Source organism: Perna viridis, chromosome 10 (genome assembly GCF_037379345.1).
Source record: "Perna viridis isolate PV_CMFRI_1.1 ecotype Kerala chromosome 10, ASM3737934v1, whole genome shotgun sequence".
NCBI classification, from domain to species: Eukaryota; Metazoa; Mollusca; class Bivalvia; order Mytilida; family Mytilidae; genus Perna; species Perna viridis.
In genome coordinates this window covers 28,155,067-28,175,377 of record NC_142454.1, presented here as the reverse complement: position 1 = coordinate 28,175,377, position 20,311 = coordinate 28,155,067, and the positions used below count along the sequence as shown (strand labels likewise).

Genomic DNA, 20,311 nt, shown 5'->3' with positions numbered 1-20,311 from the left:
TTTGTATTGAAAGTATAAAATATTTATTTTTAAGTGAATACTTATTTCAAAATAAAAGAAAAAGTTCTACAAACAATTTCAACTATGAAATTGGCACCGTAACGCGCTGTCCTTAAATAAGTTGTTGATCCCGAGCAATGCAAATGCAATAATACGCTGTATAAGGCTTTTCGGGTGTAAATGCAGATTTGCAATATACAATATAAGTACGTTTAACTTTAAAATGATATGCGTGTACCAATGTATGATTCGTTGGATGGTTGAATTTAAAATGTGAACAAATAAAGAGCCGTTTCGTACCAGTCATTGTGTATGTCAATTATGTTATGTCAAGATTATGAAAAAAAAAGCAGACAATGCAAACTTCGATGCAACTGTATAATTTTAACGATAATGCTCGTGCTTTGCAGTAAATACCAGTTAGCAAACGTGGCTTCGAAAATGTGGCAAAGGGGAAGGGGACACCTATGGTGAATTTGGGCTATGAACTATATTTTTGTAACGCAGCATCTTTACTTCCGTAGTTTTCTTCTTAACTAATGATTTAGTAAAATATTGATTTTGTTTTTACTTTTGTACTTTTATAGGTGATATAAAATGTAAGTTTATATAGATATGGTCACTTGTGTCATATGTTTTTAATTTATAAGTAGTTTTTAATGATTGATATTGTTGAAACACGTCAAATGTTGAAGAACTAATTTTATTGAAACCAGTTTAGAACCTTGTCACTACTTATAATTGTTAAACTTCAAAATACTTTAACATTCTTATGTATGAAAACGTACACCAGTTACACATGTATCCAGAGTACTTGAAATATTATAGATGAAAATGAAAAATATCTCCGAATCTGAAACAGTAAGGATATAATTTAAATATATGATTTTTTAAATAATTTTTTATCCAACTACATGTAACACAAAGCACAACATGTTTTTTTTTAACAAATACACGCGCATTGACAACAAAACTAAGTGGATTTCAAACTGCTATATTCCAAAGTATCAAAATATATATTACGCTTACGGAAGTGTATAAACAATTTTGTAGCTACTTTATGTCCAGACTTGATCGGTTCTGACCTTTTGACTGAACCATTCATCCTGACTGGATATAAATATGACTCAGTGGTTTCATTCAACTGTAAGAGTGGGTACACGATTGAAGGACCCTCAGCTGTAATGTGCGCAGTAGTTTCACACCAAACGAGTAAAGGTCATTGGAATGCATCACAGCCAAAATGTGTCGGTTAGTATTTAAACGATACAAATTCTACACACATATCCTAAAAGAAAAAAAAAACATCTTCCTTCGCCATCTTAACTCTCGATTGTTTGCAACATTTGACTGGCACAGTTAAAAGTACAAATAGTCGAGAACAAAGTTATATATAAAGCAAAACTACCGATCTGACTATTTAAATTCTGAAATTTAAACGACCAACTTCTGTTGTAGTACCTGACTTCCATCTCAATTATTTTCAAGAATATAATCTTGTAAGATATATACTGAGGTTGTTTAGCAGACAGTGTGGTCAGAAAGCTATTCAAATTTCTTTAATTAAGCAGGATCATCTTAGTATAATTTTCCGTCGTTTAAGAGTCGAATAACATTCATTATTATTTTTTTTTATATATTCTGCAATTGTTTGCTCTGATTTATAACTAGGTGTTAAGTGCAAACCCATTTCAATAAATCATTCAAACATAACGAATGTGGCCAACAGAAGATTTCCTGATGCACTACATGTACGATGTGATATTGGATATTTGTTGAATGGACCAAGTACTTTACAGTGTAAAGAAGATGGATCCTGGAATAATGTACCTACATGCGATGGTAAGATACCTATTTGACGCTATTTTTTTTTATATAAACGCCCATACAATGGTGAAATGTAAAAATAACAAAGATCGTATTAAACTTGTTTTGGTAATTTCTACCTGTACACTCTTCTAGGAGTTACAAAATGTAGCACATCTCGTTAGCAGTATGAAAACTTAATACGCACTCATTTCAAAACATTGTGTGTATACCGTCGTTACTTGACTATAGAAGATGCATGAACATTAGTTTCAAGTATGAACGGTCACTTAGATATTTACATATTTCTTGCATTTAGCGATTTTTTAAATATTTTTTAAGATTGACATTATGAATAATGTGAAAATAAATCACAATTAAACTTTTGACAGAAAACGACATGAATAGCCTAATCGTTAAAGATATTCAAAATGCACACATATAACTCAAATTTCTCAGCGAAACAATAAAAATCATTGTTGAGTTAGTTTACTTTCTTTCCAGTAACTTTCATTTCTTTTTTACGAATACAGCTGCTTCAAATCTTATAGTTTAAAATCACCACTTTATTTTTATTGAAGCAAGTCTCATTGAAGTGATTGATATTTCCATGTTTAATCATTGAAGACTTGTGGCTGTTTTATTAATTTACTCAAGATTTGATAGAAGAAAGAAACAACATGCTTTGAAAAAACAAAAACGTCTTGACATTGCTCCCAGTACAAAAATATCAACCGTACTAAATTTATGTTATGCTTAGGTACGGGTAAAAACTTGTTCTTCATTATTCCGAGTTATAGACATGTTTCGCGCTATAACTCTAACGAATAGGCTTCTGGAACAGGGTTATGTTGCTACAAGATTGAAGTCATTACTACAAAAGTTTTATGGTCGCCATCATGAACTCGTGGATCGTTATGGTGTATCCATCAGCACCATGAAAACTGATTTATTCAACGTGTCATAATTTTTCTTTCCTCGTTTGTCTACCACGGACTTGACTTTACTTTTTTATGAGCAACTCGGCGGGTGTTTCTAGAAAAACAGAGGACGCTTACCCTACCAGTGCACCTGGTCCATGCTCCTAGTTTTTAGTTGATTCCGAGTTGCTCATTTACTTTTTTGTTACTTTGTATGTATGATGTTTAGTTACTGTATGTTCTTTGTTGTGTATGTCTGTTTTCCATGTCTGGTCTTTGTCCCTGGAATACATTCTTTTGATTACCGCTATAGCCTTGGTTCCCTTGATTACTCTTTCAATCAAATAAGTAATAAAAGTTTCAACATATTCATATTGTATCTAGGGATGATGCAACATAATCAGTTTTCTAATCTTTCAAAGTTCATTTGAATATAACGTTTTACGAAAACTACATTATGAATTGTCGTGATGAACTTGAACTTTCTGTCTGCATTCATAAATTCAATTTGACGACCGTGGTACATTTTCGACACTTATGTCTATATAAATATACTGCAGAACTTCAACTTAATTTACAAAATGAAGAAGGCTTGACATTTTTGATAGATCTATCTGTTATGATTAAAGTGTCTTTATTGTATTGCATAATGTGATACCATTTATACTAAAACCATTAGTTAGAATGGCAAATAGGGTCGCTTTAAGAATAGACGGATTTGCATATTGTAGCAATGGTTTGGCAAAAGACACATGTAACGACAAAGTTCTTATCTCCTATGCAAGCATGTACCCAAAAAAAAATCATTTCAATGTTACGGGTCTGATCGGAAACTTCAATTATTTTAATCTCATTTAAAAAATATCTTAATAATTTTAACCCTGAAATTATATAAATATGTCAATCATATCAAAATGTTCCTATTCATTTCATTAATTTCGCTCATCTCCCCTTCAATCGAAAACAAACTTCTGCATTCTCGAGTTTTAAGAGTAGTTAATAACTTACTTCTGCTTACAAAACACACACACACACACACACACCCAGACACACGTTTCAGTCATTCTTCTTACTAATGTCTTTAAGTCACCTAACTTGAACATATAATATAATTTCTCTACCATTCGTTAGTTTAAATATCCTTTGCCTAATGTTTAGACCCAATCATATTTCCAGTAATACAATCAAATAGGTACCCAAAATATTGCAGATTAGGACTTGTCCTTAGTGCTCCGTTTTAACAATCTGCATTTGAAATTAGGAATATGAATTCTAGAGATTCAATGATTTGTTTATGTCCAAAATGTTATACATTATAACATGGTTTCCGGAAGTATAAAATTGAATGATATTGACTGTTCTTATATTTCAGCTACCATTTGTCCTGGCTTGAACGTTTCTGATAAGTTAATTGAACCATCGATTCTGCGAGGACATTCTTATGATTCAGTAATATTATTTAAATGTAAGAAAGGATACGCGATTCAAGGCTCCAAAGCTATAAGGTGTACGGTATATTCAAGAGAATCTGTTGAAGCTCATTGGAATGCATCACAACCAGAGTGTCTGGGTAAGTGTTTTAAATAAACACAACTGAAAAATGATTTGGTTCCATAAAACTTTCCTTGAATAAATTTTGACCAATTATTTGCTGATATTACACACATAAAGAGTTAAATAGAATATCTTGAAACCAAAGCCTGCTTACAATTAAGTTTTCGATTTACTAAAGTCAAAGTGATTACGTGCTTTCCGAAAAAAAAAACTCATTAAAATGAAATGACGCCTTCAATCTGTAATCTTTCGATATATATGTTGTAAACCGTTTATTGACCCTCTTAACATGCCTTACAGATGCACGATGACGGTGTTCCGTGTGTAGGCGCCTCATTGTTTGTTTTTTTTTTTCTGAATCAAGTTTACGGCCAGGATATAGTTCAAACCTAGATTTGTTTTCTTACAATAGGTGTCCGTTGTTTACATAATTTAAAAGTTTGATTATAACTAAAACATGGTATATGAATAAATTCTAACCTATTGTTTCATTGTACTTAATAAGGTGTGGAGTGTCCATGCATTACAGTTAAACATTCAAGCATACAAAGCCTAAGGAACAAACGATTTCCTTATATGATAACAGCAGTATGTGATATTGGTTACCATCTAAATGGAAACGGTAGTATACGATGTACAGAATCGGGCAGCTGGAGTCCTCAACCCATATGTGAAGGTGAGTTATATAATAAACACATGTCAATAGTAATCAAATTTTAAATACCATGGTAAATTTAATTAAAAGACCATTGCTTATCTTGTACCTTATAGCCAAACAACAAGAGGTACAGTATCCACCTAGATCGAGAAAGTAATCAAGGGAACCAAGGTTATTTGCAGCCAATCTCAGCAATATGTACTGATTTTTTTCTATGAAATCCATTAAAATATTTATTTTCGGGGAACGTGGTTATTTCATTTACTTTGTTTCGTTTTTAGTTTTCTATCCTACTGTTAATCAATGATAGCTTTTTGCATTCTCGATTATTATTTATTACCATAAGTCTCGCCCATGCTAACGGTTTCTTATTGGATACTAATATAAGAACTGTGTTCTCATTTTTCCAAGGTTTAAAGTGCCCTTCAATAACAATAAAAAATTCTAATATACTGGACCTGCGCAACAAACGATTTCCCGAAATGATACAAGTAAGGTGTAACAAGGGTTATCGTTTATTGAATGAAACCAACAGTATACAGTGTACAGAATTAGGCCTATGGAGTATATTACCTTCATGCGTTGGTAAGTGGCAGCGTTAACTAATTAAATATTTTTTCTTCAGTAGATTAACATTATTGTTGTAGTTATTTCGTCATGTATACCCACTTTAAGAACTTGTTTAAATTACACTGCTCCATCGGATCAAATTGCCTAATGGTCTAGGGCGCTGGACTTGGTGCAGGCCGTGTTGGGAATTTTTCAGACCCTATATATATTCACCGTTTTAGATTACATTTTGTACCATATCTACACCAAAAGTAGTTTTCATGGTGAATAATGCTAATAAGTTAGAAACTTTTGACTAGTCGTGATCATGTTCTCCGATAGAGCTTAACTTTTATAAACCTTTATCATTATTCCGTTGTCCAATACGTTCAAATAAACTGGGTACATGAACAAAAATAAAGGGATTTTAAACGGTATTGTTTTTAGTCAGGATTAATTTCAGGGTTCGGTTCGATAGGTTCAAGGTATTGTTTTTCTTGGTAAAAACATACACAAAAGAAACGAATGCATTTGTTTAAACATTAGAACGTGGGGGTACAAATTAAATAATTGATGTGGGATGTTGTTCTCTTTTTTATTTTATTTCATTTTATTATTATTTTTTATTTATTATTTGTTTACGATCATAATTATTTCAAATTGAAACATAGTTCTCATACATATACCATTATTTTCAGCATATCCATTGGAACAAAGTTCAAATATTGGAGCAGCAATAGGAGGGGGTGTGACTGCAGGAATTATTGTTACAATCGTAGTAATCGGTGTTATTATTTTCACAAAACGGTAAAAAAATTGATACTTTTGTGCAGTTTCACTTAAAAAAAAGTAAATAAAACGAAACATACGAAATCTATGATGAGATGGGAGCACAAATCAGACAAAAAAAAAAGGAAGAACACAGATTTAGAAATGTACATTGAAACCGAATACTACAAATTAACCTGATCACACACGGTGCCCCAGTAGGGATATATATCTTTGTTTTCTAGAAACACCAACCAAATGGTTCACAGTTTGCGGCAAAAAAAATATGACCAATGCCTTATTTGTGAGAACTTTGATGGCATATTTGTTTTGCCAAAAAATATATAGGAATTGTTTTCTTAATTCTGACAAAAAGTAAAAAAAAGGACCAAAACGCGGATCAGCGGATGGGGGATTCGGGGAGGGTCGATCCTTGTAAATTTGAAAGTATTTGAAATGCTATATACTTAAATTTAGAACTTCGAATGACATTTATTGGAAATAAAGTTAATCAAATAATAAAACACATTCGGTATTTACCATAGAATTCTTATCCAAATGGGAATATAATTTGTATTGTGTTACATTTTGTAGGAGCAAATTCGTGTTAGGGTCTCAATTCGTTAATATGGGAATCAACAAAAAAAAAAAAAAAAAAAAAATTTAGCTCATAATCTTATACGAACTGGGGTGTTACTCATTTCTTTTGTATCTGTAATTACTAAACAGTTTATTTATTATATTCGCAAATATCCTGTCGCTTGCTTATTTACTCGACATTCAATCTTGTTGCAAACAATATTTGAGTAATTACAAGTGGGCTTGTATTTTACCGTTTCTCTCGACCTAGATAGTGCTTAGCTAATGTTTTGTATAGCTTTTTAAATTTCTGACTCTTCCTCTGTCTAATTCCTGTAAAATGCGACTCATAACAAAACTAATACAACAGGTTACAGGCCTAGTGTTTGTTGCTATTATCTTTTTTCTTTACTTCAACATTAACCGTAATTAGTCTATGTGCTTTTAAAACGTTTCTTATTGTGCGTTTTGATGAAAAACCGAGTAATATTGATACTATAATAATTTCAGAAAACGGTGTGAAAGTAATAGTAATGAGCAGCAAAATCATTACAAACAACCGAACGAAAGCCAAAACGAAAACAAAGAATATTCAGAGATCAGTCTATCAGGTACTTTGCTGAACATTGTTCAATGTCAATGCGTTATTCTAAGTTAAAAATATATAATTATACTTCTTTTACTCAATGCATGTAACAGAACGGATCAAAAATGTGATTATTTGATCAATCACAAAGTTAGATATTGAATTATGGTAAATGAAAAACCAATAAGAAGTTGTTGGGTAGGTCGTTTGAAGTTGCAGGTGATTAAATCTCGATTCAGTGTGTGTCACTTGATTTTATGCAGGTATTAATTTAGTTGAAGAGAAACAAGGTCCTCTACTTGCAATAAATACCTTCAGTAATGATAGGACTTACAGTAACGCATCAGAAGAAAATGGTGGATATTATGATTTCACAGAAGGTCCACAGATGTCTAAATCAGCAATACTTGTTAAAGATTTTTATAACTATATAGAGCATGGTCGGAGTAAAGGAGGAAAACTTGAAGATGAGTTTGTAGTAAGTTTTGGTATATATTTTACTAGACTTTGATAATAAATTGTACTATTTTTTTTTTTTTTTTGCTGTGTGTTATTTATCTCTGTTTCAATAATGTAAATGAAGAAAGCTGCAGTAGCATGAAAACTGAACATATTCAGGGTTGTACGTTATACTCAGTCTTTAATAGCAGAACATAAGAATGGATATTTGAGGTTCATATTCCGAATCTTTAAAAGTTTATACTTGAAACTCGAGCGACTGATAAAAGGTAAAAGTATTCATTAGTACTGTATAACTCATTGATGACAGGTCTAAAAATGAAATCAATAACCTTAAAGCATAAGCTGTTCATATTTTTAGTTTAAGAGTTGCTGGTATAAAAAGAAAGTACAGGCATACAAATGCTTGTATGTAAATTCTTGTTAAGGATCCCCAGATTTGTCAAAGTATTTTGTAATGCTAATACCAAGCTTTCAGATTTGTTTGTAATTATTTCCAAGGTCTAGTTGTGTGACATTTAAAAATATAGTTATATTGTAGGTTAACAAATAGTTTATTGTATGACAAAATAAATGAGTCACATTAAAACAATGTCTTTGAATTTCTTTCCTTTAAAAACAATTCACAAATTTGAACAGTATAATAAAAGAGGAAGAAAATGAGAAGAAAACAAATAAGACATCATCTTGTGAAATGTCCTATCCCCAATGCATACAGCGGACATGTAAGTTGATAAAATGGTACTTTGACCCAATAAAACGTCATGTGTCGAATATCTTATTAGGCTTTATTCTTCAGCATTTAAATTTGAACTAAGTGCAATAACAGTTTTAATGCTTTATCGTTCATGCTGAAATTCTACCTGTCTTTGACGTTTTGATAACGATTTTTGCAATATTTTTTTCATAAGTAAGAAAACTGTAGTCTTCAAATAGTTAAAAGAATTGGACCAAAAGGATAATAAATGAACTTGAATTTCAGAAATTTAAAACTGGTCTCCAATACCCAACAAATGCCGCACTGAAAACTGGAAATAAAATGAAAAATAAATACAAACATATATATGCTTGTAAGTATAATTTTAGTTTAATATCAGAGGCGTATACGTGCATTGTTATCTATACTAGAAAAAAAAAACGTAAAGTAAACTCGATATATTTATAAGAGTCGTCAGGAAATAATGATGTATCGAACAATAAAAAGACACATGAAGCAGTAAATATAGCTGAAACATAAATACATAAATTGTACTGATTAACATTCAAGATTGGAAAAAAAAAAACAAGATAAAATACAGCCACATATATGAACTTAAGTTTCGGAAAAAGAAGACAGAAATAAAAAAAATATAATAATGTATGTACCAAAATACAATTACGGTAACTATGATAAAATTATCAAACTCATCAGCAAGGTTGCAACAAATCTTTCCCAAAAACACATCTACATGCTTTGAGTGTTGTACTCGTACATATTTCAATCCATACTTTACCTTTGGCACATTTTTGTGCGCATTTTTTTCATGTCATAGACGACGAAACGCGTGTTGTTCTGATGACAACACCACTCCTGACCTCTGACTATATCAACGCTTCTTATATAAACGTAAGTAAAATAATCAGTTTCTCCACACCAATGTAAAAACAAACTAGCACAAGCAATCACGAAAAACAATAATTTAAGTATGATTGTTTTTAAAGGTGTATTTTCTGCATGTGTTAGGTAACTGTTTAACTAACTGAGACAATTAAAAGACGCTTTAATGTTGCAATCGTATATATTTCGTAACATCAAAATTCAAGAAGACAATAAGTTATTATTTAAACACTTTTGACCATTGCTCACACCAGTGAAGAAAGGCTTCACAAACTTACATGTTTTTTTTACCGGGATGTCCTCTGTTGTGGCGCATCATTGTTATTTGCATTGCAAACAATGACAAACGAAAAAGCATCTTAGATATCATTAATTTTTTTGTCCAAAAATAATGTGAAATGTTCCCTCATAACTTTGCTAGGATAATGAGAAAATTATAAGAATTGCTTATCTCTTTCCATTTATAAAAGCACTCCCCTCAAAATTAATCATTTAGTTTTGATTAGTCTTATGTATATGCTTAAAAGTTGACAACTTTGGTAATTAGCTGAACATATGAAACTTTATCTTAATCTTAGGGGTATGGACGATTAAAGGAATACATTGCATCACAAGGTAAGTCATAGACGCATACGTTTTTTGGAGCAGTTCCGCATAAGAATCATACAAATGTAACATTTTCAACATAGCCATTACCAGTAAGTGGTGAAATCAGCACATATTAAGAGCAAAATTAAAACACCGTCGTTCAATGAATTCTAAAAATATAACATGTTTGTAGACATGCTTCCAAAATAGTACGATGGTTTATCATTTAGGGGATAATTTTTTTTCTTAGTAACACTATATACAAGGCGTTTTATTTGCAAGAAATAGCCAATGGCATTTTTGTAATTGAATGTATACTCATCCTTTTGATATTTTACAAGTATAACTTAACTTATGCATGTTAAATTAAGGCCTCTTTTTTTTTTCATTTTTAGGCCCACAGGACAACACTGTCAATGAATTTTGGCAAATGGTTTGGCAGGTTAATAGTGGCAAAATAGTTATGTTGACTAATGTGTTTGAGGACGCCAAGGTATGATAAAGATAATGCATTATTATGAAAAATGATGTAATAATCATCTTCAATACATTTCTGTTGTCAATGAAGTATTCCAAAACATGTTCATGCCACTTTCATAATCTTACTGCATTCATTATTAACGAAATCGGATATAATCATAAAATAGTTTACATGTTAATGCATCGTTTTTAGGTTTTGTAATCAGTAATCTTTTTTTTATGATATGGATAGATGTTTATTATTATTTAACATTCGTAATTTATAATTTGCATAAAAAACTTTTTTTTTCATTATGTACTACTGGTTAAATCAATATGGAATTATTTGTAGCAAAAATGCAACCAATACTGGCCGGAGACTGTTGGAAAATCAAATGACTTTGACGGTATTGTAATAACATTGACAAAGGAGGATATCTATTCAGATTTCACCATCAGGAATATCAAGCTGCAAAAGGTAGTAAAAATATGATACAGAGTTACTTAGCAATTAAATGCAATGGAGTTTTCACTAAGTATTTGCAATTTGTTTCACCTTGCATATGTTACCATTGGTGTTTTCTGTAAAACAATGTACAAAAGGCCATGTCTTGTAGGCGTCAGTAGTGTATTAGCACGCACTGAAATTTTCGGAAAGTATTCAACATTAGTCTGAGCAAATTGTTTTGAATACTTTTATGGGTGTATAATACCATACCTCATAATTAAGTTCTGCACCAGTGATATGGTATACAGCACTGTAAGAGTAATCAAGAGTAATCAAGGGAACCAAGAGTCAACAAAATTAAAAAAAATAATCCATGGACAAAGATTAGACATGAAAAACAGGCAAACACAACAAAGAACATAAAGTAACTAAAGTAATAAATGCAAAGTAAAAAAAGTAACTGAGCAACTCAGAAAAGAAACTGGGAGCATAGTCCAAGAGCACCAGTAGGGTAAGCGTCATCTGTTTTTCTAGAAACATCTGCAGATTTGCTTATAAAGTCCGGTTTAGACGAAAGGGGAAATGAAAACCAAGACACTTTGAACGAGATCAGTTTGCATGGTTCGTATGAGTATGAGTATGAGTTGTGATATGAACATTCCATACACAGATACTGAAGGAATGTTGCAACAGATAAAAGGAACGTTGACAATTCTAAATAAAATGTCAAAACGTTTGTCGTAAAATTTGATTTAAAGTCTTCCTTCACCATCAATATCTAAGTGTAGGTCAAGATATGAGGCTGACTTCACATTGTCTGTAGAAACATTTGTCTCAAGTTCTTTACATTCTTTACATTGGGGTAGATGCGATGTATCAAATCTCCGAAACTAGGATTGTTTAACGATAATAAGTTATCTATCTATATAGCGGAAACTGAAAAAAAAAATCTAGCTAAACGATTGTTTTTCCTTCGAATCAGATCAGCTATAAAGTCGTCCTCGTAAAAGTGAAGGAATATGTCATCAAGTAGAGGAGCACAATTTGTTTCCACTGGAATGCCGACAGTTTGATGAAAACACGTTCACCACACTGGACAAATATGTTGTCCATAAACAATTCAAGCCTTTCGAAAGCATCTTCTTCTGGAACTATTAAGTATGAGGAATCTCTACCAAGAACTATATATTTGTATTTAAGTGTACCATGCATGTTTTTTTTTGAGAAACAACGATGTACAATGTTTTTGATTCAGGATTATAGCTCAGTAAGCAGTGTTGCAAAATAGGTTTTAATGCTAGTATATTCTGATAATATCTTGAATTGAGACTCTCCAAAAGTTCTTTCAATTTTTTTTCAGGATCCACATTGAATTAATACAACTACGGGTTTAATTAGTGTTGTGGTAAGGCAGGAGACCCTCTTTCACAATTGTAAGTATAGAAGTTCAATGTTGTGAAAGAGGGTTGATGGTACATTTTACAGAAGCAGCTATTAAACATTGTTTGTACGGAATATTTTGAAGTTCAGGAATCCAGTACATATACAGTAAATCACAATACTCGTTTTTTTTATAGAGAGACCAAAAGAGGATAGAAGAGATTTATAGATATCCACTATCTCTTTGAAGAGTATAATGGATGTAAAGGTCTTATCCCTGCTATTATTTCCTACGTCTACCTCTGATGATAAACATGTAGTACGTTTGGTAGACAAAAACAATGTTTTTTTCCCACATTTACAATGTCTACAATGACTCATGCAAGAAAAAAAAACACGGATCTTAAGATATTACGTTGATAATATTACTGTACAATACAGTTACAGTAATGCAAAAGTAAGTACTTTCACATCACTGTATAAAACAGAAATATGTCAAAAAGCAAAACAACTAATCAATGGATTGCATTGCAAAGGAGTTTTTTTTTAGCCTCATGTTGATTTATTGCTGTTATTGTATGAATAGTACATGTTAAACAATATTTCATGATACACACATTCATGTTAGTGAACGTCTTACGTGATAATGATTGCTTTATCACTAAACCTATATTGAAAATACATGGAGCATCAAATGTTTCAAACAATTTCTGATCCTACGTTTCCAGGAAGGAACAAAGAAGACCACCATACAGTTCCATTTTACTGCTTGGCCAGACAAAGATGTTCCAAAATATTCATCTTCTCTGGTACATTTCCGACAGAAGGTCAACTCGACAGAAAGCTCGACAAAAGGCCCAGTAATTGTACACTGCAGGTATAAATTGTTTTAGAGTGATCTACGTGCAGATGTGCGAAATAAAAACTGTTAGGTTATTCTGCTAACCAGCATTTTCCATTTAATATATTCATCTTAGATGTGTATTGAAATTTAATTTCCATACTTATTTTTGATTATCTTTAATCATGTTTAAATGTGTTTCTTTACGTTTGGTTTGCAGTTTTCAGCAAAACGTAATTGTTATTAGAGAACGACCTTATTTCAGATGAAAAGCATTTGTATGTTAATTGCTAAAAAAGAAATATAAGATGTGTTCCCTTTACATTTATCATACTTTTAAGTGCTGGCATTGGAAGAACGGGTACATATATAGCTCTTGATTACGCTGTAAACGAAGCTAATGAAGTGGGCTTTGTTGATATTTTCCGTTGTGTTGAGACATTACGAAGACAAAGAGTAAACATGGTACAGACTGCTGTAAGTTGAATCTACTACTAGCCTAATTGCTGTTTGACAGAAGGAAGCATGAAGTCCTTAATAAAGCAATATTTATTCACGGCGTTTAAACATATATAAATCCAGCAAAAGGTATTGTTAAAAACATTATTTTAGCGTTGAAATAGTTATTAATAATAAATAAAGGAAATATGTGTTATTACAATGTTAGAAATACTATTTAAATTATCTTTATGAAATTAGTTAGTCGACGGCTGATTTTACGATATTTGCATGGAAGTATCAAACTGCAGCCGCCCTCTTTATGGCGTGATGTAAGGATAATTGATATTCCTCTTATTTATTAAAACAATTACTGCACTGCGGTTATGGTCAATGTGTTTTCTTACTAATTCATATTGGTCATGTTAGCGCCAGTACGTATTTCTGCATAATGCTGTCTTGGAAGCACTGGTTTGTCCTTACACTGGGACACCTACTAAAGATTTCCCGGATTTTTACAAGGATCTGATGGAGTTTGATTCTACTAAGAAAAAGCATAAATTACACGTCGAGTATGACGTAAGTACTGGAATGTTTGACATGAAATTATTCTTTAGAATCTATTAAATGCTTTGCTAAACTACTTTATTAGATACGGTAATTGAATTGCATATAACTTTACTAAAACATATTCAGATATAGACATACATGTAATAAATGTGGCAAAATGCACAAATAAAAACGCACAATAATGATCAGGCATTCTTTACATTATTTTATGTTCTTTTGTTACAATATTTCAGCTCCTTACATCTCTGTCCCAGAAACATGACGAAGATGATTTTGAGAAAGGAAAGAATGCTGAAAACAAGAAAAAGAACAGATACAGTAATATAATTCCAGGTTGGAATAACTTCCATTAACTATGATAACTACTTTTTTGTTCCTCAACCATTGTTTTTGTAGGGTGTGGTTGATTTAAAAAAAAAGTCATTTTAGTTACATTCACAATGGCTTTTAAAGGCTTCCTAGTTTTCACCTGTATTAAATGTAACCTTTACACCTTTTATATACAAAATATCGTTTCCGTAAAAGAAAAAAAATAAAATTTTGATTTTTGCGAGTAATTTTTGCAGTGGAATCAGAAATGCCACGATTAATATCAACAGTTGAAGGCCGCAATGAGTATGTCAACGCTGTTTTTCTGCCGGTAAGGTGTACTTACATATAACGACAGTCACACAAATTTAGGATGTATATTACAAATAGCTTCTGAAATGACACGAGTATGAAAACAAAGTACAATACCTAAACCGATCCGTGCAAGTAAAGTTGCGATCGGTCATCGATCACTGATCAGTTTTCCATCTGTCATCAATCTATCAAACCTATAAATTAAAACGGTGATTGCACCAGGTGACCACAGAACTGTCAATATATTTTACAGATTCCGTTGTTTCGTTTGTCAATTCTTACACATATTTACAAATTGCAATAAAGTTAAACATCAGTTACATGTAATACCATGTATACTGCATTTGTTTTATTTTTAATAAAATACATTATGTAGATTTAATATCTTAAATTTAAGGTACAATTAATATGGTAGTATATTGGATTCAATTAATCAAATTGTTATTCGTAAATTTGCATGAACCGATCATTTGCATTCTTCGTAACAAAACAACAATCAGATCGGTCACCTGTAATCGGTTATCTATCTCTCAGCGATCAATCAATCAGAGCTTATCGATCCGTCTGAAAGTTGCCCTGATCGGTTCATGGACTGTATGAAATTTGAGATAATACGGAATGTCGTTCAGCGCAATCGTGAATATCTAAATGATTACTTTCAACACTTACTCCATATACAAAGTGATCATTCAAATTACAGTCGTTTGCCATGAATGCGTTCGCAAAATTGCCGATGTCAAACTATCTTGATAATAAAACTAATACAATACCATACATATTTGTATTGCAGAAGCTTAAATATACTTACATTTAAGCACTAATACATTATTTTTTTTGGCAAACTTTCGTAAATGCGTCTAATGTAGTGCAATAGTAGACGACTGCGAATGTAAAGAACTACTCTTTCTAAGTCGGCAGCTTTATAAATTGTATTTATCCTTCTTTGAACCTGAGCTTTAACCACCTTCGACACATTTTCAATAATACTGAGAAATGGACTTCGGGGTGGCCATGATAAAATAGTTTTATCATTTGCCTGCTTCCATTGATTTGACCTCAACTAGACGGTGTATTGCTTTCTTGGAAAATCCATCGACGAATTAAAATGTGCCGAGCCACAACAGGCCGCAAACAATTACCAAGAACTGATAAATTATTTTCGCTATTCATGTTTCCGTGCACAAGTGTAAGAGTCTTCACTCCCTAATACGTTTTACAGCTCCAAAACATCATTGATGCGCTACAATTAGTCTCCTAGTCACCACGAACACCAACACATTCTGGACGTAATCTTTCGGTAGAAGTACGCCAAACATAAATGTTATTGTTTTTTCCCCAACATCATTTTTGTTTAATCACTAATAATGAAATAATGATTGAAGACCAGTTATTTTGAACTGACCAGTGAAGTTTTTCGCGGCAAAAGCGCCTCCGTTTCTCACGATTTACCACAGATATTGTGGTTTTCTTGGAATCGACGCCACGTTTGTACCCCTCATGAAATAATCGTCTATAAACAATTCTAGTAGACAAATCACATTCAGTTCTAGCATTAAATCTAGCAGTAAGATCTCTTAATGTTTGTCTACGATTGGACTTTACTGGCCGAAACAAAATTGTGTCGTCCCTTGGTGTCCTTTTCTTAAGTCCTCCATTTCGATCTTAATTTTCGATGTCTCCTCTTCCGCTTGAGAATTTTTTGATTTTTTCTGCTATTCAGTTTGGTTGCATGAGCAATTTCATAACTGGAAATTCCACCATATGACATGGATATCATGATTTCTGTTTCCTGCTTTGTCATTTCTTTTCCGTATCAGCCATGTTGCCAAGCAGACGATATTTTTTTTACCATAGCTGATTTACCAGAATTTGGGTACCTGCTGAGAGGCGATTCTTAGTTTAGAATAATGTAGGGAGCAATTCATGTTGTATTTAGCTATTTAATAATGTTAGTTTGGTCTGTGAGTTCTGACGACGTCGCAATTTTGCAAACTCATTCATGGCAAACGACTGTAGTCTTTTGTGTTAATATCTTTCCATTAAAAACATAAAGATAATTCTTCATAAAATGTACCTGTATCAACAGGATTTTTTTCTAAAAGAATTCCTTAGTCACAATGTTATACCAAATATTAAATCAGGTCTGTTTAAAATAATATGATTCGTATGAGTTCAACAGATCATCACTTCCGTTCATTTATGTTGCATGTGACAAAATTTAAACATACCCACATCGACATCACAAACATAAGAAAATAAATAGTTTATTATCTCCAAAGTAAATTTGAGAATTCGGTCACATATTGTTTGCCCAATGTGTAGAGTATACCATGATATCATAAATTCCTTGTCGATTCCTGTTTAACACATACTTTTTTGGGCAGCATCCCTTCAGCACCTGCGTATGGAGTTATCATATTACAACTCATACGTTATGCCAAAGCTTTCTGCAATTTCGCAGACTTTTTGTATCGCGCTGGAATTCTGGCAAATAAACTTCTGGAACAAGATTATGTTGCTACAAGATTAAATGGTCGTCATCATGAAGTCGTGCATTACTACAGTCTATCAATCTGCGCCATGAAAACTGATTTGTTCAACTTGACATAGTGTTCCTTTCCTCCTTCGCCTTCCCCGGACTTGGGATTTTGTAAGCAAATCGGCGGGTGTTTCAGGAAAAGCAGAGGACGCTTACCCTACCGGTGCACCTAGCCCATGCTCCCAATTTTTAGTGGAGTCCGGGTTGCTCATTTGCTTTTGTTACTTTGTATGTATGATTTTAGTTACTTTATGAACTTTGTCGTTTAAGTCTGTTTTCCATATCTTGGCATTGTCCCTGGATTACATTCCTTTGATTACCGCTATAACCTTGGTTCCCTTGCTTACTATTTCAGGGCCACAAAAGCAATCGAGCATTTATAGTAACACAGATGCCGATGGAGAATACAGTTATAGATTTCTGGCGGCTGATTTATGACTACAGCATTTCAGTTATTGTTATGCTTAATACAGAATATGGACAAACGGTAAATACCGGTTGAGTTTTTTTTTAATTAGTATATGTTTATATGCTTGCATTTAGAGACAATGTTCTTCAAGTGGTAATCTACATAAAGAGTTGAATACTTCCGGCTCTTATAGCCCCAAACTGCACATGTCCGTCTTCTTGCATTAAAAAAAAGATGATTAAATACCATATTAACACAGATAATATTATTTTCTTTTTTTTCAAAGGATGTGTACTGGCCTAGTATTAGGACCATTTGTAATCAGGCAAAAGAAGGCAGCCAGAACAAAGCATTATTTAATGATGGAGCTTTCCTTATCCTCTAGTCATGTACGTTTGTTTTCGTCATTTGTTGTATAACTTTAAAAAAAATGCACTTTCACTAAAAGATAATACATTGATATGTTTGTGCCAAGTATATAACAACACGTTGACATAAAATTCCAAGATTTTCTGCTTCCTTTGTAGTAAAATCAACATTGCTGATATGCAGATTTCTTTTCAGACGAAATGACTGAAGAGTCAATTAATAAGTATGTATCATTTGATTCCGTTTCAGGACATTTTTGACAAGAGACAAAATTTGAAATGATACTTCTTAGTTAAGACTTCGGTTTGTGTTTTCTAGAAACAAAAAGAAGTAACCCTTTTCCAACAAATGTTCTGGAATGACGAGAAAACCGTACCAGATAACATGGGAGATTTTTTCTCCTTTTTAAATGATATAGAGGAGGCGCATGGGAGGGGTCGTGAACAAAACCCTCTTCTTGTCCATTGTCTGTAAGTAAACAAGAATTTCATTTGAATACCAAAATAAAATTTAAATATAGAACAAATTTGCAAAGGATATATACTTTCTTTTCGTTCACAGAAAGGTGCATTGATGAAAAACACATGTGGTAAAATTTCATATGTTTGAATGCGTTTCAAAACCAGCCTGATATATTGTCAGCAGAATTATTTATTGGCGATCAAGACCAAATGATTAATAGATAACAAAAATGCAAATTACCCAACTAATTGAAAGATTTTTGTCAGAAGTTTATCATGTGCAATACAAGGAATAGCGTAGTCAGCGCTTTATAAGTTTTGAATAATTTAAAAATGCAATTTTCAATTAACAATCAAGTATATGATCCAAGTAAGACTACTTTGACTTCTGACCTAATTGATATCAGCAGTGGATTCAAATTTAAATTTAGTTCATGTGTATGCAGTCGTCAGCAACTTTTTTGCGATCATTGATTTTCAAATATATCTATGGATACTTATGTTCGTGTTATTTTAACTGAAAGAAATACAACTATAGAATTTCAGACTAGTCTTAAGCCATACACCAATCAGGTGCAGCTAAGGGTTAATAGTTTTTAGTACGTTTCCTTGTGGATATTTTAGAAATGGGTGTGACAAGAGTGGTCTATATTGTGTAATGTCGACCGTTATAGAAAAACTGAGGATAGAACAGGAAGTTGATATACAATATACCATCAAACGGATGAGGAATAGAAGACCTCAAATTATATCTAACTATGTAAGTGCACAGATACATATACACGCGTACATTAATAAAATAAGCGGTTAAAAACAGGGAATATAGATATTGCTTTAGTATATGAGGTGCTGGGAGAAAAACAAACACACTATTTAAAATTAATCTAATTAATCTAAACGAACGTACAATTAAAGTCGTTGAAAGTTTAGACCTCCAGATAATAATACTTTTACAAAATATATATTTACAAGTATATACAACACACATTTTACAATTGAATATTTGAAGTACACACGACCGCAACATAATTTATTCAAGAAAATGTTAGAAAGTCGATTGATATACAACCCTGTTCACAAACATAACAGAAAATCATTTATCAATTCAGATACCCAAATACTTCATATGTATAACAATGTGCCGTGTGTCAATTTCGTGGAATATCTTATTCTCAAAAAACTAAAACAGCTTTAAGAATTTGCTTATGTAGAAAGACAAACACGTATATGTTTAATATATATATTCAAAGGCCCTTTACATGTCTAGCTAACAAATGTATATTTTCATTTGCAGGAACAATATCGTTTCCTGTATGAAGCTGTCATCGAATACCTGAAACAGTTCGAGACCTACGCTAACTTTATTTAGTAGTTTTCTTATAATAATTCAAAATAAAGCATTTGTAGTAGATACAAAGAATATTAGCTTTTTTCTTTATAGATTAATGTTTCCCAATAAAAAAAAAAATCTTATAGTTGACTAACTTTTCGAATGGCAACATATGTCCTTATTAAATAATTGTCATTATATGTTTTTACGCTCTGGCAATATTTTGTTAATGTTTCCTATGTTGTATGTTGGTTATGATTAAAATATAGGCCGTACCTATTTTACATGCTGAATTCATGAAACAAGATCATATTGAATAAGATTTCTGTACTCTGAATCTGTCATCCATTTGAAGCCATTCGACAACAATAATAGTTTG

At 32.1% G+C, this 20,311-nt stretch overlaps 1 protein-coding gene across 1 annotated transcript; it reads left to right on the top strand.

The window, feature by feature from the left end:
- The first annotated feature begins 1,059 nt into the window (after nucleotides 1-1,059).
- On the top strand, nucleotides 1,060-19,999 carry LOC148605239 (receptor-type tyrosine-protein phosphatase alpha-like). Its single transcript, XM_088547565.1, has 24 exons — nucleotides 1,060-1,251; nucleotides 1,672-1,842; nucleotides 4,099-4,296; nucleotides 4,786-4,956; nucleotides 5,350-5,523; nucleotides 6,186-6,294; nucleotides 7,345-7,445; nucleotides 7,684-7,898; nucleotides 8,862-8,949; nucleotides 9,412-9,485; nucleotides 10,055-10,091; nucleotides 10,460-10,557; nucleotides 10,876-11,001; nucleotides 13,080-13,228; nucleotides 13,534-13,669; nucleotides 14,060-14,209; nucleotides 14,434-14,533; nucleotides 14,767-14,840; nucleotides 17,719-17,850; nucleotides 17,907-17,941; nucleotides 18,059-18,161; nucleotides 18,460-18,611; nucleotides 19,227-19,362; nucleotides 19,897-19,999. Exons 1-24 carry the CDS (start codon nucleotides 1,185-1,187, stop codon nucleotides 19,969-19,971), a joined length of 2,871 nt encoding a protein of 956 aa, XP_088403691.1. The 5' UTR covers nucleotides 1,060-1,184; the 3' UTR covers nucleotides 19,972-19,999.
- Nucleotides 20,000-20,311: the final 312 nt, after the last annotated feature.